A 21,951-nucleotide genomic window follows, 5' to 3' on the forward strand; every position below is an offset into this window, starting at 1 on the left:
ATAAGCTCAACCATGACTCTAGAATATCTGTCTCGAATATTACCCCCAGCTAAGACCCAGAATATCTGTCTATAACAATAAGCTCAACCATGACCCAGAATATCTGTCTCGAATATTACCCCAGCCAAGACCCAGAATATCTGTCTCGAACAATAAGCTCAACCATGACCCAGAATATCTGTCTCGAGAATATCACCCAGCCAAGACCCAGAATATCTGTCTATAACAATAAGCTCAACCATGACCCAGAATATCTGTCTCGAATATTACCCCAGCCAAGACCCAGAATATCTGTCTATAACAATAAGCTCAACCATGACCCAGAATATCTGTCTCGAATATTACCCCAGCCAAGACCCAGAATATCTGTCTATAACAATAAGCTCAACCATGACCCAGAATATCTGTCTCGAATATCACCCCAGCCAAGACCCAGAATATCTGTCTATAACAATAAGCTCAACCATGACCCAGAATATCTGTCTATAACAATAAGCTCAACCATGACCCAGAATATCTGTCTCGAATATTACCCCAGCCAAGACCCAGAATATCTGTCTATAACAATAAGCTCAACCATGACCCAGAATATCTGTCTCGAATATTACCCCAGCCAAGACCCAGAATATCTGTCTATAACAATAAGCTCAACCATGACCCAGAATATCTGTCTCGAATATTACCCCAGCCAAGACCCAGACTATCTGTCTATAACAATTAGTTCAACCATGACCCAGAATATCTGTCTCTGAATATTACCCCAGCCAAGACCCAGAATATCTGTCTATAACAATAAGCTCAACCATGACCCAGAATATCTGTCTCAAATATTACCCCAGCCAAGACCCGGAATATCTGTCTATAACAATAAGCTCAACCATGACCCAGAATATCTGTCTATAACAATAAGCTCAGCCATGATGACGCAGAATATCTGTCTCGAATATTACCCCAGCCAAGACCCAGAATATCTGTCTATAACAATAAGCTCAACCATGACCCAGAATATCTGTCTCGAATATTACCCCCAGCTAAGACCCAGAATATCTGTCTATAATAATAGCTCAACCATGACCCAGAATATCTGTCTCGAATATCACCCCAGCCAAGACCCAGAATATCTGTCTATAACAATAAGCTCAACCATGACCCAGAATATCTGTCTATAACAATAAGCTCAACCATGACCCAGAATATCTGTCTCGAATATTACCCCAGCCAAGACCCAGAATATCTGTCTATAACAATAAGCTCAACCATGACCCAGAATATCTGTCTCGAATATTACCCCAGCCAAGACCCAGAATATCTGTCTATAACAATAAGCTCAACCATGACCCAGAATATCTGTCTCGAATATTACCCCAGCCAAGACCCAGACTATCTGTCTATAACAATTAGTTCAACCATGACCCAGAATATCTGTCTCGAATATTACCCCAGCCAAGACCCAGAATATCTGTCTATAACAATAAGCTCAACCATGACCCAGAATATCTGTCTCAAATATTACCCCAGCCAAGACCCGGAATATCTGTCTATAACAATAAGCTCAACCATGACCCAGAATATCTGTCTATAACAATAAGCTCAACCATGACGCAGAATATCTGTCTCGAATATTACCCCAGCCAAGACCCAGAATATCTGTCTCGAACAATAAGCCCAGCTAAGACCCAGAATATCAACTGTTGCCTTAGTTGTGGTGTAGTAAGACACATACCCATTGACCTTGAGTACCGGCGATACATAGAAGAGACAGAAGTCAACAGTGGTGCAGCCACTCATAGTCAGAGGTTGGGGATCCGTCAGAGGTTGGATCTTGTTAGGATCATTGGCAGGGAACACCATCGAGTTGGGAAACTAGAAATACAACATTGACAACGTTCATCTTAAAGGGGCACAACACCCCAATTTCCGAACCATATGATACATTTAAGCATATTTGTGTAAAGATGTTGAAGAACGGTTATACATAAATCTTAATAATTTATCTGGCATGTCTCACCCCTTGGTATCCCGCCATGCATGGCGTCATGGTGTAGCTTCCCACTTGATCAGCGGCCAGGATGATGCCGTACTTGTTCTCACCCCCAAAATCTGAATACGTGGACCACACCTCCCCGTCTGGACCCTCAAAGTCCGACCAGGCCAGCTGGGGAAATATGACGTGCATGAAATATGACGCTATGAAGGGCATTTCGTACGTTTCCATATTGTTTCATAGATTTTCAGTGCATATAACATTACTTAATTTTAAGATGGTTCGCTAAATATATCAAAGGCAATGAAGTACAAAAATAACGTTTAGCTTAGATCGCTGCTCATGTTGTTGATGACTGTATTGACGTCACGCTTCACGTCAGTTGTCACTGCCTCATGCGGTCTCTTCCAGTGCAACTAACTCGGTTAGCACTCCTCGGGCTTTAACTTTAACAGTTCAGGGCAAAACTGTAGAACCACTTTATTGCACTATTTATGGTGAAAACTGTATACGTTAATTAGGAAGCACCTTTCGTAGCATGTTATCAATTGCCGTCGCTGGTCGTGACGGCTTTAAGATGAGGCCGTCAGCATTGACAGATCTGTTGAAAGAATGTGAAAATACATTAATGATATCATCTGTTAAGTTTGGCCAGAACATTTCAAAACATTACTCGCCACAACTTAGCTGATGTTCTAAGCGTTGCTGCAAATTGCAGAAAGCGTGTTCCAGCTTAAAATGAGGAAAACATTTCATTTGAAAGAAAAGGTATGGTATGGTTATGTGTATTCGTCACACGTTAAAATGTTACCTGGATGATATCTTTGTTATCATACGACAGATAAACAAAGGGAGGTAAGTATGAGGGATACAGCATGACAGATAGTTTCCGTATTACCGTGAGCTTTTAGAATCCTGCATTCTGATTTGCCCACCTGTCGAATCAACGTTACACGATATTTTGGCTTATGACTCAATGATAATTGTGAGTGTAGTTTATGTGGACTGTCAACATATCTTATTGGAAGTTTATTAAGTAAATTTGTGATGACTACTAACAAGCTACAATGACCGTCAACCTACTTAGTAATGGTTGTCAACGTACTTCATGAGGACTTGCTGAGGACTGTCCACCTACTTCGTGATGATTGTCAACCTACTTCGCAATGACCGTCAACCTACTTAGTAATTAATGGTTGTCAACCTACTTCATGATGACTATCAAAGGACTTGATGAGGACTGTCAACTAATTTGATGATGATTGTCAACCTACTTAGTGATGATTGTCAACCTACTTCACGAGGACTATCAAAGGACTTGATGAGGACTGTCAACCTAATTCATGATGACTGTCAACCTACTTAGTGATGGTTGTCAACCTACTTAATGATGACTATCAAAGGACTTGATGAGGACTGTCAACCTAATTCGTGATGATTGTCAACCTAATTCGTGATGATTGTCAACCTACTTCATGACGAGTGTCTTGTTCATATACCCCACCATGTCGCTGACCCCTACTGGACCTGTACTGAGGGTTGCTATTGCAGAGTTCAAGGTCGTGAACGGTTCTGTGGCACCATCTGAAACAAAACACGTTTAAACCAGATAGAACTAGGTATATATCAGCCTACGGAAGACAGACTGGATAACTTGTTTTGATTGCATGTCACCGTACAACCAGGGCGTACATCGCTGCTCGAAATGACTATTCTGTCTGGTCCAAATTTCATTATTTATAGGGGCAGGTAAATCTATGAGTGCCTCGCATATACACTTACAAACAAAGCAGAGATGAACTTTTAATAATGCATCATTGTTGCTTGACAACGCTCTACATACGGTATGGGTTTCCAGGCTGAACGCTGGTTGTCCAGAAGTTGTCCTTGAATGGCGCAACGCCGAGAGCCCACGCAAACAGTGACGTAACGCCCACCTTCCAGTTGGCGGTGCCGGGGATGTAGTCACCACTGGCACGGGCCTGGAAGATGCAGTGTAAATGTGACAAGTATCAAACATACTTCTTAGGTTTCAACTCACACAGCCACGCAGTGATGACTTGAAATTTCACTCCTCTTTTTGCATATCGGGTGACCGGAGATAAAATGAAATTCACAAATCGTACATATGCTAGGAATTGAACCCGGTCGTCTGTGTGACGAGCAAACACTTCAACCACAAGGCTACTTCGCCGACCATATTGACATCAGAGCAGTCTGTGGGAACGGAAATAATTCAGATTGACAAACAGAACTTCATAATTATTGATGTATCACACTTCACAATGGATACAGTAAGTGGGTGACTGTAGTTTCATGCCGCTTTTTGCAATATTCAGCAATATCATGTCCCCCTTCACTGTACCTGTGTGACCGTGAACATCCGGGTTAGAATTGATCTTCAGCAACCTATGCGACTAACGGGATCGGGTAGTCAGGCTAACTGAATTGGTTGACACATGTCATCGTATCCCAGTTGTGCAGATCGATGCTCATGCTGTTAATCACTGGATTGTCTGGTCCAGACTCGAATATTTACAGACCGCCGTCATATAGCTGGAATATTGCTGAGTGCAGCGTTAAACAACAAACCAACCACCCTGTCCTTTCACTGTACCTGTGTAACAACGGGTATTTCCAATGCCTGCATCATGTGACGTGGCAACGACATACAGTACTGAAGAGTCAGGCCATTCTTGGCGGCGCCATTGCCCATCTGAAGCAGCCATTGTCGGCCCAGGTCGATGTCGCTCCACACCTTATGAAGTTCTTCAAATTGAACATTCATAAAATCCTAGAAAACAAAGTCTCATTAATAGAATTTGGTGCTTGATGTGGGTTCACTTTCATACCTGACAAAGGTTTTCAAGGTCATCTGCCTTTGGCCGCTCTTTCTTTCTAATTTAAAGTGACATTTTAAGAATTTTGGGTAAATGTTGGTACATGCACTTCAGTGGAGATAAATCTCTTCACAAAATAGTTGTGTGGTGTAGAGTTTTGTATGAGAGGTATTACCTGTTCGAAGACCAACAAGCCCCACTTCCTTGCATCAGCGAGCAAATCATCCCAGAATTTCTGAAAGGTAATGGATGGTTCCTGTAATTAAGACGTTTATGACAAATAGCAGCCTACAGTAGTATGTTCCGATTTCTTTGTATGAGGGAGAAATGAATATTTTGAAATTTGTAAATAATGGTATTAAGTTATCGAATATTAGATGTTGTTTCCCAGTAGAAATCGACTAAAAATTTACCATCTTTCTTTGTTATATTTTCTAAAACCCCTATGATGGACATAACATGTCAACAGTCCACTTATACAATCGAATTGAAATTTTGCCTGATAGGAGGTTTGTAAAAAGAGATATTACAAGTTATTACTGCTAGTTGTGTCAATGGAACAACTGAAGGTATTCTCTATATGTATGGATTTGGCCTTCTGTAGTTCATATTAGCAGCTTTATGTCAGAATTTGTACACAGAATCAATATATCTTATCAGCATGATTGGCATACAGCCCTCCATAGCAGCTCCAAATACTCATCTCATGTTGCTTTCAAATCATCCTTTGGCGTACAATCGTATATAAGGAAAATCACTATTTCAAAATTCAGGGATCAATTGAGAATTTTCTCACTTAGTAACATATGTTATATTTGGGATTTCACTTTCTTAGTAAAGTACAGAATCTGTAATTCGTAACATATGTTATATTTGGGATTACACTTTCTTAGTAAAGTACAGAATCTGTACTTTACACAATATGTACAGAATCTGTACTTTACAAAGAAGGTGTAATCCCAAATATAACATATGTTACATTCGACAACTTTCTAAATGGCATTGTGTATTCATAGATTTCGGCAGTGGGAGCCGTGCCAATTTACATTTATCAGGGGGTACACAGAGTCAAGACTACCAGTTGTCCGACTTCCATTTTTGTGGAAGCCGCGGTGGCTGAGCGGGTTAGGCGGCTGACTTTGTGTGCTAGCGATTAGGTGCCTGACTCTGAGGGTGTGGGTTCGAATCCCGGATGGGACTCAACCCAACAAGAGTACTTTATCTGAATCTGTACTTTACTAAGAAAGTGTAATCCCAAATATAACATATGTTACATTTGACCACTTTCTAAATGGCATTGTGAATTCATTTCTCACCTCGGGTTCAAATTGAAAGTGGTAGATATTTTAAGAACCTAAAGCTGATAGATTATGTCTTGTACGCAAACAATGGTATGATGAAGATAAATATCATTTTGGAATAGTGTGTAATTTAAACCAAAAAATAAGTTCTTTGTACCTGCCTACAAAATTCTGTTCAAATCCTACTTTACATAAATTTAACATCTTGATTTCAGATGTAAACACAAAAAAAATTAAATCCCTAGCAATGTTTTTAAGTAATGCGATGCGACTTAGTCATGTGTACTTCCTGTCCTGTCTAATTGTCCTGTCTCACTTCCTTAGATAGGGCGGGGGGTAGCCTCATGGTTAAAACGTTCGCTCGTCACGCCAAAGACCCCGGGTTCGATTCCCCACATGGGTACAATGGGTGCAGCCCATTTCTTGTGTCCCCCGCCATGATATTGCTGAGAATATTGCTAAAAGCGGCGTAAAACCATACTCACTCAGTCACAACTTCCTTATGGTGTCCTTACTCATGTTATCACTGTTTTAACACCGATATGTCGAACTCCATAAAATGTATCATTACCTCCTCCAAGGGCAATGATTTTCCACCGTCGATCAGGAAGTCGTACTTCCCTCCATTAGCCTTTGCGTAAGTCGTGTTGCTGGACCTAGGGGAAGCCCAAGGAATAATTCATTAACATTTTTCAACGTATAAACAAGAACAAAAGTTACATGGTTAGCTTTTAACTACCATGAAACCCCGTGTAATTCCAGAGTGACTGGTCACCTGTGACCCACATTTGTAAGTTGGTCATGTGACTACAGTGTGTAACCCTGCTGATGGCGTGTCACAGTGCCCCCACGGAGTAGATCGTTACTCATACCATCGACCATTTGTTCGCCAGACCCACACTTGATTCTATATATACCACCGTGACAAGCTGGGGGTTTGCTAACTGGGTGGATGTCCATCGATATCGAGGTTATCTTTCTCTCAGTGTTCATGTCTTGTTACCATCCAGCTACTACTTTATCTGTCTGTTATCCAGATCGAGGCCTAAATGACCAGATCGAGGTCGAGGTTGGAGGACGATACCACCTATCCAAACCAACGACTGTAATCAGTCGATCACTCAATGCAAAGCTGACTGCCTAATAATCTCTGTGTACCTACTTTCTACAAGACGTCTAGAAATAGTCGTATTAAACAAAAACAGCATGTTGTCAATCCAGCGTATGATACAGTTGGGGTGTCAAGCCATACTGCAAACCATCAAAATGGTGACCAATTCCCCACAAGGGTAAATTGTGTGAAATGATTCTGAAACTATAGTCTTGAAAATATAAATGGACCCCAAAATTACTGACGATATTAAAATGGTACTACCCTGAAAATGGCAAATTGTCCGATGCATGATTCTTTGACACATCTATGATGCCAGTATGAAACACACCATCATGACATTATTTAGCCACCATCAAACATGGCTGTATACTCTCTTTCCTCCGTCAGTATATGTGAATGTCTATTTGGACATTATGAGTCGAGACAAACGGACCAAAAATCACGACAAACACCAGTAAATGAGGATGACGTACATATTCTGATGCTTATTATAAACGTTATGCTATTACATAATCCCGACTCACCAGAACATGCTGTGGGCAAGAACAGGAAGCTCCGTCTTGTTATACAGCCACCTTGGGACACACGATGAAAGGGGTTAAATTGATTCAAGGCTTCATTAAAGCTTTCAAACAGTTTGATCATAGATATGTGGGGTGATTGACTAGCCTTTGCATGTGTTTATGGCAGGTGCCACCGGAGGGGCATACCACCACTTCGCGAACACATGGTATCAACACTAAATAAATGATCATGATACAGTCGAAATTGTACAATGTCGACTCTGCTGTTGGCAGAGATTTCTTGTGGATGTGGAATGTTTTTTGCATATATTAGTAAACATAGATATATATATAACAGTTCTGACATCAACCTGTATGTATATACTAACAAGAGCGCTTAATTGACTGATCATGATTAACGGTCAGAAAATAATAATACTCTTAATAATGACTTAATGTATTTTTAATAATATCAGATATTTAAAAATTCTCGATGCCTGCGAACATTTAAAATTAAAAGTAGATATTTCACCTCATTCGAGAATATTTATAGAATTCATGCATATATTTATCATAGTTTAATGTATTAAGAGATATTTGAAATTATCTGAAATCAGAATCATCTTTGAATAAATATATCTCACTGCAATCCATCAGGAAAGATGTTTGGTTTAGCTGCCCATGTCGTGATGCCGTGGTCGTTGTCGTAATAGTACCACCACCAGTCGTACTGAATGTACCTGGCAACAAAACAACACGGTTTCTGTCCTGGTCAGTCATGATATACCTGGCAACAAAACAACATGGTTTCTGTCCTAGTCAGTCAGGATGTACCTGGCAACAAAACAACAGGGTTTCTGTCCTGGTCAGTCATGATGTACCTGGCAACAACACAACAGGGTTTATGTCCCAGTCAGTAAGGATGTACCTGGCAACAAAACAACAGGGTTTCTGTCCCAGTCAGTCAGGATGTACCTGGCAACAAAACAACACGGTTTCTGTCCTAGTCAGTCAGGATGTACCTGGCAACAAAACAACACGGTTTCTGTCCTAGTCAGTCAGGATGTACCTGGCAACAAAACAACACGGTTTCTGTCCTAGTCAGTCAGGATGTACCTGGCAACAAAACAACATGGTTTCTATCCTAGTCAGTCAGGATGTACCTGGCAACAAAACAACATGGTTTCTGTCCTAGTCATTCAGGATGTACCTGGCAACAAAACAACATGGATTATGGATGTACCTGGCAACAAAACAACAGGGTTTCTGTCCCAGTCAGTCAGGATGCAAGAAAACAACACGGATTTCGTCCGAGTTGTGCTTGGTGTACCTGGCAACAAAACATAATACAGAAAACCTGAGTCTTTCCGTAGCTTTATACATCAGATTCAATAACCATAATGTTAAGACAGGATCGAGTATTGTTCCTTAACGTCCGGTGTACTATAGAGCAGTGCGTGCTGCCAATTCGTATTTAATATCACGAGTTGACAAAATGTTTATGATTAACCTGCATGTACAAACCTGACGGGTACCCCGAGCTGTTTAATGTAGTTGTTGATGTCCAGTATCGTATCCTGGTAGTTCTTCCCCTTCTCCGGAACGTCCCAGTAATACGCACCTGCACAAACAATACGTGCTTTTCGTAACATATCTGTTTGACATGCATTCCTTGTGCATCAAAACAAATTTCAAAATTAAAATTCGTCAGTGTTGTTCCAAATCACTTTAATCTGTGATGTATAAACCTGGTGGTACAAACAAGTGGTTGATAGCACGAGCAATACCCACACCACCAGATGACATAGAATCACCCATGAGAACAATCAAGCGGTCTGGAATTGTTTTGTGTTTTTCTATATTTCTAATGTGTCTGATAAGTTACAATGTATTAGTTTCAGTTTCGTTTCATTTAAGACAACCTCCGTGGTCTGATAAATAGAGCGTTTGTTGGGAGGGCAGAAGGTGGTTCTATCCCAGACTAACGCTTAGTCTCTGACTGACTGACTGACTGAGTTTGGTTTTACGCCGCTTTTAGCAATATTCCAGCAACATCACGGCGGGGACACCAGAAATGGGCTTCACACATTGTACCCATGTGGGGATTCGAACCCGGGTCTTCGGCGTGACGAGCCAACGCTTTAACCACTAGGCTACCCTACTGCCCCCTTAGTCTCTGAACATATATAAGTTTGATTGTAACAACTTGCTTCATTTTAGGCTGTAGCATTGCAGAGAGGGTTAGGCTGTAGGGAAAGTAATATGGTTCAGGGACTGTGAGACAGACTAGTTCTGTCCTCGTCTGTGTTATACGGAAAGACGTTACAAGATGGTACTTGTTGTTTCCTTGCCTGGCGATCGGCAGTAGGGCATAAAACAAGACTGCTAAGAATACTTTGAGTCGGGTATCAAACAAGTTACTTCGCACATGAGCATAGTGTATAGAGACACATAAGAACAGCAATAATTCCAATGGACGAAGGATCACAATCGAGTATTGGACCATGGGATTCGAACTTCGATAAACGGAAAACTCAAAAGGAAATCATAACATGTGACTGTGTGAAGTATGATTGTAATGTAAAATTGATATATCCTCACCATCGTCGGTCCAGTACCCCAAGTAGTTGATTGTAAAGTCAGATTTGACATACTGATCCGTGCGGCCGTGCCATGTTTGTAAAATCTGACCCCAGCTCACGAAGGCCTGAAAGTAGATTGTCATACACCGAGTGATAGGAAACGGAACACTTTCTTAAAGGTTCATAAATATTCAGCATATATCTCGTTACTACATACCAAGATCGCAAATCAGAGATCAATGACAAATATACATACTTATGCATTTTCTTAAAATGGAAAATAGAGGTTTTCGTTTGGACGGAATAAGGGTACGAACCTGAACCAGTAGCACGACATTGTGTGATACTCGATTCTGATTTGCTGGGAGCTCATCAAAACCGTGCGCGTCCGGTTTTTAAATTTCATTTTAGCGGTCTTAAATCAACGATAAAGGACCGCAAAATTGAAAACAAAGTAGCTTTATTTTCTAATTCTAGAAATGACACTGACTCCCAAATTTGGGAGATAAAATAAATTTGTTGTTTCTAAACTGGAAAAGCGTTTTTGACTGCATGCCTGTGATCAGAAACCATGGCTACGACACATTCCAGTGAACAAAACGAAGAAAAGCATCCGTCCAGAAGAGCACTCTGAAGTTTATGTACCTTGTTAATGCCTTGGTTGCCACAGAAAAGAATAAAACTGTTTTCTACATCTGCAGGAACATTCTCCACTCCACCCATTGTCCCCCCAGTAGACGTTGTCTCCGCCCGTACTTGCGTTCTGACGCCATATTGATGACGACATAAACTGACTGGCAGGGGAGATAATCAGGGCATTTGCAGTCTTCTCGCGATCAAATAGTGCCAGGGGACCGCCTCTGAGTCCATCGATGATCGTAAATGATGACGGCCCCCATCTGTAATTGTAAAATGATTGCTGCAAGCTGATTGGCTGAAACGGGATGGAATGCCCTCAATGTTCGCACTTTTCACCACGTATGGAATTTTATAAGTACCATTTTTTATTAGTTAGATATTCGGCATTAGTTAGATATCAGATTTGCCCAGATTGGTTTAGTTACCGGTACCACATATATAATCTGATCACGTCATGACTGATGACGTCGTCTCTGTATCTCAACACTGAGAGTTTACTTAAAGGTTACAATGGAAAAGTTATGATACGATGTTGAAAATTATCACGCTTTCAAATTTGCGATATTTATTATGTTATATGATATAATAATATGATCACCAAGAATGTGTTTTTAAGTAAAGACTGAAAATTCGAAGAAGAGATGATAAAACAAACAAGAATACTGTTTTCAAGTGCTTACTGCCCAGACCGTAGATAATCATGTCCAAACATTAGGCCGCTATAACAAAGGTAGCCCAAAGGAAGATTTGCCTCTTGTATTTGGAATCCAGGAAAACCAGAAATGGTGTAGTTACCGTTGGTGGCGGTGTTGTTAGCTCCGTTGATGTAACGCTGTTGTTGAAGATGTTGATGAAAACATTAGTGCAGATGATGATGATGATGGTGATGGTAGTGGTGGTGGTGGTGATATAGGAATTATTTACTCGAGCACATATACAATTCGGTGACTTTGACAGCAACTCAGGGTTACATTAATACATGAATACACAATGCCATTTAGAAAGTGGTCAAATGTAACATATGTCATATTTGGGATTACACTTTCTTAGTAAAGTACAGATTCTAGTACTTTTTTGGGTTGAGTCCAAGGCGAATTCGAACCCACACCTCACGGTGAGGGCACCTAATCACCAGCTTTTGCACAAAGTCTAACCCGCTCAGCCACCGTGGCTTCCCCGTGGGACTCAACCCCTAAAAGTACGAGAAAAAAATCTGTACTTTACTTTACTGTAACATATGTTAGACATTAATACAAACACCAATCAAATGTGCATGTGGTAGAATCTATTTACAACCCGTCGTTATATACGAGACCCACCGAGCAAGTGGGATGAATGAATGAATGAATGAATATTGCTTTACCCCGCATCAGCAATTTTCCAACTATTTGCGGCGAACAAGTGAGAAATAATGCGGAAAAAAACAGTTTGGATTAACTGGTGAAATTATCGTTTCCATCTTAATGCAAGCTTTCATTTTACATTGGCCTTATATGCACTTTAACCATATATACTCCATGTTCACTAACAGCCATGAAGCTGATAAAGTGGAGCTTAACGTTTTCCAAGTGCATATACGAACGATCCAGCAGGGTGGTCCGTTATGTGAGAAAATCGAAACAAAAGGGTTTCATTTGTTTCGTTTACTTGATGTGTGAAGAAAGTGGGACGGGTCCAATCGATGGTATACGTCAACCACCCTGTACAGTTTGGAGTGAGTGAGTTGGTTTTACTTAACACATTATTCAGTTATATCGCGGCGTGATAGATGGAAATAATGAAGATTTTGGATATTTACCACGTTGATGACACCGGGGTCGGGACGAACCGGGATCCGAACCCACTATCATAGTTTTGTGGCGTGTCCAAGGGACATAACTCTGCACAGGTAATAACGGCGCCTAAGACGAATGTTAGAATTACATTTAATCTATGAGGCTACGTATTTTACCTGTTTGAACAGCATGAAAGGTATGGCAGGATTGTTGTAGGTGAAGATGCTTTTATCCGGGGTGTACTGTACAAAACTGGACTCGATCTGACTGGTCCCTGCCTGGTACAAGAAGCTGCTGGACTGCCACTGACCAATGAAGTCCACACCACTGGACTGAGTGTTCTTGACCAGCTTCAGAGATCCATCAGCCGTGGTGAAGACTTTACTGTCAGATGTGAAGAAGGTGGGAGCGCTCTTCAGCCAGACCTCTCCCTGGACAACGACGTTGTAGCTGCCGTCGGTGTTGACGTTGACGGCAAAGTCCTGCTTTCCTTCTGCGCATGGCGTGACTGCTGAAATGAAATACAGTGGCATGTGAGTCTATGTTTCAGTGTGTTCTCTCCCTCACTTTCTCTCTCTCCCTCAGTCTCTCCCCTCTCCTCACTCACCCCTCACTATCTTCTCTCTCCTCTCCCTCTCTATCTTCCTTTCTCTTTCTTTGTCTTCTCTCTCCCTCACTCTCACTCTTCTCTCCCTCTTTCTCTCTTCTTTCTCTCTCACTCTCTCCACTCTCTCACTCTTGTACCAAGCATGGATGCTGATTTTCTATTTCATGCTCATGCTATGTCAAAATAACTGTCCTCTTTGAGCCTTTGATAATCATATGCGTGAATAATTTAGCATAATACTTATAAATCTGTCATTCCATGCCCTTTTTGGAATGGGGGGGGGGGCGCACCTTTCGAAATTCTGTCGCCCTGCCCATTTTGGATTCTGGGGGAAACTCTAGTATAGGTATACCCATGTTTGGAATCGAACCCGGACTTTCCCATTGGACATTGGCACATCCCGTCATTCCACTGTGGACGTTTCTGTCATATATCATCAATATTGAATGAATTTGTCTAACGAATGGTCTAATCTTTAATTGATAGATGCGCTTAGACCGTGATGAATCTCATCATTATCCCAGCCAATGGTTCAGTACACACTCATTCATTCTCAGCTCCCTAGGCACCATACAGCCCACGAGCCTGTAAGGCGCTAGACGTCTATCCGTGCATTTCCTCTTTCCGTATACTGATTCACCTCTATTTACTTCTGTACCTGTGTGCCCGTGAAGATCCGGGGAACAATTGGTCTTCAGTAACCCATGCTTGTCGTAAGAGGCGACTAACGGGATCGGGTGGCCAAGCTAGCCGACTGTATCCCAATTGTAGAACGATGCTCATTATTTTTAACAGTGGGTTGTCTTGTCCAACCTCGATTATTTACAGACCGCCGCTATATAGCTGTTATATTGCTGAGTTATTCGTTAAACAACAGACAAACAATTCAGTGTGGACAGGACCGAAGTCCTTGACCCTGTGCTGTGTGATATAAGAGTCAATGGTAGATATGGGCTTGACATGAAGAGTGGTATATACCTACCGATATTAAGCTGATAATACATAGAGGTCATAACATGTCACATGGGTCGTGACTTCATAGGGGGGATGGTAGGACTTACATCCGGGACATAGTATGACCTACATCCGGGACATGATATATATTATTATAACATATTATTAGTTAGAGACCAGGGCCTAGATTTTGGAAGCTCTCTTAGCGCTAAGATAGTCGTATGTTAATGTTAATGTATGGCACTTACGACTATCTTAGCGCTAAGATAGTCGTATGTTAATGTTAATGTATGGCACTTACGACTATCTTAGCGCTAAGAGAGCTTCGAAAATCTAGGCCCAGGACCCGATTTCTCGAAACTAACTTAAGTTTTTACTCAAATTTCAAACTGAGTTGGACAATTTGAAACAGCTGAATTTTAAACTCAACTGCATTTTTTTAAATAAAAGAGCCCAAACAACTTAAGTAATCTATCCACCAAACTCAAATTGTCAACTATGTTTGAGTTTATTATCGATTCCCCACCATAGTTCATTCTGGGAAATGCATTTTCCTGCATTTTCTCAAACCAACTTAAGTCAAAACTCAGACTTAAGTTTGTTTCGAGAAATCGGCGCCTGATGTAGTTCGTGGGGAGGTAACTCGCACCATGTGGACGATCATTCGTAACTACTCGTGTCATTCCGTCAAGCCGGATGGCGACTTGTACCCATATTGTGGTCATCTTCACGACTGGGCCTTGCGTAAGCGCATACGGGCACGGAGGTGAAAATAGTCTAGTATTATCTCCAAGGAAAGGTAACTCTGAACTGCCAAACATGGCTACTCCTGGAATGTCCCATATCCCGTGAGAAAAACAGCTATACAGTCATTCCCTTCTAAATATGTTTCATTGTTGAAAGTTGCTGATCCTTTTGCTCAAAGTGTATGTTTAAGTTGTGCTTTGCATAGTTCAACGGTTCCGCCAATTTCCAAATGCGTTTTACTACGCGCGATTTGATTGGTTTGTCGCGATTCTTGGCAATAATGACGTACTATACAGGTACGAGTCTTCTTGTAGGTCACGGAAAGAAGCGAGTAGTCACGAATGTAATGACGTACTATAATGATAGGAGTCTTTTTGTAGATCACGGAAAGAGGCGAGTCTTAACGAATGGTGGACGTTAACGAGTGATAATCAATTTACCCCTGAAGGTGAAGCTGAATTGCTAAAAATATATGCATTTATTATATTTCCAACAAAAATAGGCCAGTAGAGTAATGATATTGTCTGCAATACGAGCTAAGTAGTAACATTTTGAACAGAAAACGGACAAGTATCATGTATGATTTTCAGATTTGGAAGTTCCTTAAGTCTTCCGCACCAGATATCGTTAGAACTTAGAATGTTAACTGTAACTGTATGATAGAGCGGATGTGCAGCGATTACAAGATTCTTCTTCGAGGCGAGGATGCGACTAACGGGATCGGATGGCCAGGCTCGCTGACTTGGTTGACACATGTCATCGTATCTCATTTGCGTAGATCGATGTTCATGCTGTTGATCACTGGATTGTCTGGTCCATAGGCGATTATTTACAGGCCGCCGCCATATAGCTGGGATATACACAAGCCAAACAAACCCTGTTCTAGGCTTTACATGATGTCATTTTGAAGTAGTATGTTACGTCGTGACGTCAGTCCCCGGTAAGATAGAAGCTCCGTGACGTCAAACATTGTGTTGTTAATGTTAAACCGTTCATCCTCAAAGGGTTTGAGCTTTGCAAAAAATATATTCGAGGTAGTCTCTTGTGAAATCAGTTGCAAGTAATATTTACCGATGCTCTTCTATTTCGACATAAAACACCTTATCGCCTCGACCTCCATCAAATCGTCAAATATACAACCAGATCATTGAGAGTAAAATAATATAACGCGTGATATAGGTATATATCCCAACTCAGTATTATTTCTCAGTGAGTGTGAGTTTAGTTTTATCAATATCCCAGCAATATCATTGCAGGGGACACCAGAAATTGGCTTCGCAAATTGCAACCATCCTAAGTGATGGTGTGTGGTCCTGTTTGTAGAGCTCAGGTCACGAATCAGTTGAAGTAAAGCAACGTCGAGCTCGGAGAGTCCTTGGATGGGTGACCGTGTTTGGCAGTTTGACGCCTGAGAGTTTCTAAGACTTCAGTCCTGCCCCACAATGAAGCACATGTGATACATGTTGTCTACTATTAGGCAAGCGAGTTTGTTCAAAATTGCCTCTGTTCACCCAGCAGAAAATGGGTACCCGGTGGGATAACGTCATGTGACTATACCCTTCTAGCGCCTAACAGGCAGCTTGGGTTATCCGGGGTAATAATAATCAGATTCTTATTACAGCGGTCAGTGAGCAACTAGTCAGATGGATACTAGGCATTATAGAAATGAATTATTATTATTAATTATTATTATGTCTAATAAGAAAGTAAGTTTGTGACGAGACAGGATGTTTCCTGATTACAAACATCAGTCGTCAAACCTACATAAACAGTCAGACAGAAGCAAAACACTTCACGTGATCCTTGTATTTGATTATAAATCATTGTTTTATAACCCACAAAGAAACAAGACACTTACTGACACAAAGGCATAAATACAGAAGTCCATACACCGAGTCCTTGTTCAACATCTTGCGCTGTTGAGCCACCTACATCCCTGATGCCCAATAACCCTTAGGTGTTATATACAGTAGGTCGTGCACTAATTCTGTTACTATCTAGTGAATAGCGTGATAATACTGACCAGGTCTCGAATGGACTTGGGTGTCAAGGTTACGGATATGTGTCATCATTATTTATCGGTTAGCATGTCAAATAATCCACGAATTCGTATCAACGCAATGCGGTGAGTAAATATGGTTTTACGCTGCTTTAAGCACAACACCAGTAATATGACGGCGAGGGACACCAGAAATGGGCTTCACACATTGGTACCCATGTGGAAATCGAACCCAGGTCTTCGGCGTGACGAGAGAACGCTTTAACCACTAGGCTACCCCACCGTCCCTATAACGACAAGAATTACTGGACACCTGACCATTTGTCCCTTTAGGTTCGTCTATAAGAAGGCTAGAGTTTAGTGTAACAGGTACACGATCACAGTACAATTATGGTTTTAACGGATTCAAAAAGACCACTAACTTCTGGATAATCGTAGTTCGTTATATGCATGTCGATTTGAATATACGCAAAGTAACCGAGACAAAAAGTGTTCGTCATATCTGCCAGTTTGTTACAAGCGTGATCGTTAAAAACGTACTTTACTGGACTATTGTAACAAGACACTGAAAATGCTAGATTCTATACACAATTACAGTAAAACTACGGTTTTAAGGAACTTTAAAGACACTAACTTTAGTTCTTGACAACCGTAGTTCGGTATATGCATGTCGACTTGAATATACAGAAAGTAAACGAAATGAAAAGTGTTTGTCATATCTGCCAGTTCGTTACAAGCGTGATCGTTAAAAAACGTACTTTACTGGACTATTATAACAAGACATTTAAGAATGCTTGATTCTGACTGGTGAAAGTAAAGTATCTAATTCCATTCCATATCGATACCTGGCTCCGTTCCGAATTACGAAAACAGTTATCTGATCTACAGTTACAATATACCTCAACTTTTTGGGCATAAAAGGGGTTTCATTTCTTATCCGATTGCATGCAGGGATTGTCTTTGGACTGCATGGTGGCTAGGTTAAGGTACCTTACATAGTGACGTACATGTACCTATGTGAACCTGTTCCTGTGCCTGTGCGTGAGCGTGCGTGCGTGCGTAAGACCGGAATAGTGGCCATTTAATAGTGGTAGCCCACCAGAGCTATACTCAGCGTCATTAATGAAGGGTCAAGCAACTGGTAACAATTTCTGAAAGGTTGTAAAATCTTCATTTTTGTTTGAAATATATACAACTGAATGTTTTACAAACTTTCTTAAAGGTCACATGCAAGGTAAAACACAACTTTGCAGATTCTGATACCTTTCGGTATGGACTTACAGATACAAATCATCAAAAATGCAAATTCAGCTTATTAAGTTGAAAAATAACGCGATGGAAAAAAAACCCGTTCAAACGATTCACTAAATTCACCCCTGCCTTGGGGTGAAAAGTGGTTTCAACAGCTGGGCTGCGCTCATAGCACATGCGCAGTGCAATAGGTTCGCGCAGCTTGGAAGCGGGATGTCCGGATTATAAGGTCGGAGTAACAGGAGTAGTCTAATCAAAACAAATAGTAAATACTCTACTCGTTACATAAAAGAACCTTGTTAGGATCTAGATCTACTCAGCTATGTGTCAACCAGTGAGGCGTTCGACATTTCAAGACGGAAAACCTTCGCTGGCGGTGAATACTCGGTGAAGGCTTTGATGTGAGCTATTTTTCTAATGTTTTGTTGATATTTCATAGGCGCGAGCTTTTTATATGTTATGACAGTAGATTACCGATTTAACTGTTTATATAATTTCATTTGTCTATTTCACCACACGTTCTTCTTACCGAGTCACTTTCTCAGTTCGATACTTAAAAGCAATGTCATTATTTAGCGTTGACAGAATTTCTAACCGTGATATAGATATGTTCTTGTCACAGACAAAACTCAGTGTCTGTTTTATTGACACCTATGTATCTGCCTGCCTGTCTGCTAATGGCAATATTCAATACACAACTTCGATCACTGACCACATGCAATTTGAACTTAACACCTGTCAGGCTATACACCATAAACAAAACGCATTGATTTATGGCTCGAGTTCGGTCTCTGTGACATTATGTAATTACACAGACAGGCAGGTGTGATACTTGCACACATAACATGTTATGATGTCTGTTGATTGCAAAATGTTTTGCACAAAAAATGAGCATGTATTTACAAAACCCAACATCTCCATATACACACTCACAATGAGCCGTGAAGGCATCGGCAAATGAACCAGCCGTTACACTTGAGTGCACACCCACGCGCCCTGACTGGGTTCGGTATCCCGGGTGTTTCGTTTCAAGGGAAGTAAACCCAAGTACAAAATATTGCACTTGTGATTTGCGATTGTACGCTTATAGTTTTGTTTATATGTTTTTTTCATAATAAGCAATGTATATTTGTCATGAATAAGTGATAATTGTGTTTTAATTATGTTTGATTTTTCGGTTGCATGTGACCTTTAACAGTATGGAAACACATCAGGCCGTTGAAATGTCATTATTACGTTCTTTAACGTCCGATACATTCTGTTACAAATCGCACATTTTTTATTCAAATTGTCAATATGGAAATCCACTTGCAAATTAATGTTAATGATTTCGCTCTATCCATGGGAAGTGGAGGACAATACGCATGCATTGATGCTTTTTCGATGTCGTACACAGATACCTGTTTTTAAAATTAGACGGGTTTTTTACACTTGCTGAAAGGGGTCAGGCTATAGGCCTTTTGGAATCTGGTCAAACTTAGCGGCTGTCCGCTTTAATGTGAGTGCTATTGGTAGACTGTGGCAGAGATTTCAAGCCAATGGGTCCGTGGAATATGCACGTCGACCAGATCGCCCCAGAGTCACAACGGGTGAGGTGATAGGTACATGATTAACACCGCGCTACATGACAGATTCCTTAACCCAGCAGAACTTCAGACAGAACACTTCAAATGTTAACAATGTAAGGATATCCAGGAGCACCGTTCGTCGACGTTTAAGGGAGACGTTTACAGAAAAACGAGATAACCCTGAAAACTACAGACCCATCACCTTACTGAGCTGCTTCAGCAAATTATTCACCTCTGTACTGAACAACAGACCCACAAAGTATCTAGATTCATCCGGGGTCCTCTCCGAAGCACAAGCTGGATTCAGGAAACAGTACTCTACAAGTGATCATATCTTTAATCTCCACTGCCTTTTGGAACTTAATAAACTATCCAAGAAGAAACTCTTTGCAGTTTTTATAGACTTTGAAAAGTCATTTGACAATGTTTGGAGAATAGGACTTTGGAACAAGTTATTAAAGCAAGGAATCAACGGTAGTTTCTTTAAAATAATCAAAAACATGTACAAATCAATACGATCATGTGTTTCCAGCAATAACATAAGAACCGAGTACTTCCCATGCAATAAAGGCGTACGGCAAGGTGAAAACCTATCCCCTATGCTATTTGCACCATACCTTAATGACCTCGAAGAATGCCTCACTAGTAAGTCCTGCGATGGAATCCCAATAAAGGTGGATGAAGAAATGAACATCTCAATTAAACCATTTGCACTATTGTATGCAGACGACACCGTTATGCTAGCTCATACAAAGGAATCTCTACAGGAACAACTTGATGCTTTCAGCCAATACTGTCGACATTGGAAACTGAAGATTAATGTCAAAATGTTCTTATTTTCAATGGCAAGAAATTAAAAGTCGTTCTCTACAGGATTCAAGTTAAACGGCGCTACAGTAGATCATGTAGATATGTACAAATACTTAGGCGTCATCTTAGGCGTAACGGCAGCTACATAGAAATGAGAAAGTCTGTTTGTGAGAAAGCCACCAAAGCCATGCGCTTTAATATATCTAAGGCAAGAAAGTTCAATTTATCCATTTCATGCCAGTTTAAATTATCTGATGCTATGATTTTGCCAATTTTAACCTATGGGGCCGATATCTGGGGTTACGAAGATTTAAAATTGACTGAAAATGTAAAATTATGTTTCTTTCGTAAAGTCCTGTCTTGTAAGAAAAGCACACCATTATGTATGTTATACGGAGAAACTGGTCGTATACCACTGTCCATTTTGGGGGAAATTGATAATGGGAAAATCAAATAAAATTTCATCAGTTTTATATAATGTATTGTACAAACAAGTTTGCAAATGTAATGCCAACTATAGTTATAAATGGATTAATTTCATCAGAAATATCCTAACAGACACCGGTAATAATAATGTGTGGATTAATCAGTGTTTCCCTTCTGTAAATTGGCTTAAGGCTTATGTCCGAAACTGCCTCAATGACCAATATGCACAGCAATGGTTCTCTTGTGTAAATAACTCGTCAAAATGTAAATTCTATAAGGTTATCAAACTACAATGGAATTTTGAATGTTATCTTTCTAAACTTAAAAGAACTGTCTATTTACCTTTACTCTTTTTTAGAATAGCTTGCCATATACTGCCAGTTGAAGTGGGGAGATGGCATAATGTACAATATGTAAATAGACTTTGTAATTTATGTCATATTAACGCTATTGGCGATGAATACCATTACCTATTCATTTGTAAAGTATAGTATAGAAAAATGTACATCTCAAAATATTATTATCAAAGTCAATCTGTATATAAAACCACTCAATTATTCAACTGCCATAAAGTAAGTGTATTTCGCAAACTGGCTAAATTTTGTAATATTATCATGCACCACTTAAAACCAAATACTAAATAACCTGTCCAGTTATACCTTTATCCGCCATTACTCAAAATGTTCTAATGTTAACCCTCAATATGATATGTATATAGCCTTGAGTGTAATAAAGTTCTGTTCTGTTCTGGCTGGACTCCGCTGTAGGCGACCTGCAGTTCGTCCACCACTAACACCACGTCACAGACAGGTGCGTTTGAGATGGAGTAGACGTCATATCCGCTTACACCA

General features: G+C 40.5%; 2 protein-coding genes across 2 annotated transcripts; both read right to left on the reverse strand.

The window, feature by feature from the left end:
• Positions 1–1,064: 1,064 nt before the first annotated feature.
• On the reverse strand, positions 1,065–9,394 carry LOC124269818. Its single transcript, XM_046704852.1, has 11 exons — positions 9,267–9,394; positions 8,387–8,482; positions 7,764–7,814; positions 6,697–6,781; positions 4,602–4,778; positions 3,828–3,966; positions 3,457–3,568; positions 2,513–2,585; positions 2,009–2,155; positions 1,724–1,863; positions 1,065–1,125 (listed from the first exon to the last, which is right to left on the reverse strand). Exons 1-11 carry the CDS (start codon positions 9,392–9,394, stop codon positions 1,065–1,067), a joined length of 1,209 nt encoding a protein of 402 aa, XP_046560808.1.
• Positions 9,395–11,639: 2,245 nt separating this feature from the next.
• On the reverse strand, positions 11,640–21,772 carry LOC124269819. Its single transcript, XM_046704853.1, has 4 exons — positions 21,760–21,772; positions 20,072–20,161; positions 12,915–13,249; positions 11,640–11,795 (listed from the first exon to the last, which is right to left on the reverse strand). The coding sequence occupies exons 1-4, from the start codon at positions 21,770–21,772 to the stop codon at positions 11,640–11,642; spliced, it is 594 nt and encodes a 197-aa protein (XP_046560809.1).
• Between the last annotated feature and the right edge of the window lie 179 nt (positions 21,773–21,951).

Source organism: Haliotis rubra, unplaced genomic scaffold (genome assembly GCF_003918875.1).
Source record: "Haliotis rubra isolate DU_JTF1 unplaced genomic scaffold, ASM391887v1 Scf148, whole genome shotgun sequence".
NCBI classification, from domain to species: domain Eukaryota; kingdom Metazoa; phylum Mollusca; class Gastropoda; order Lepetellida; family Haliotidae; genus Haliotis; species Haliotis rubra.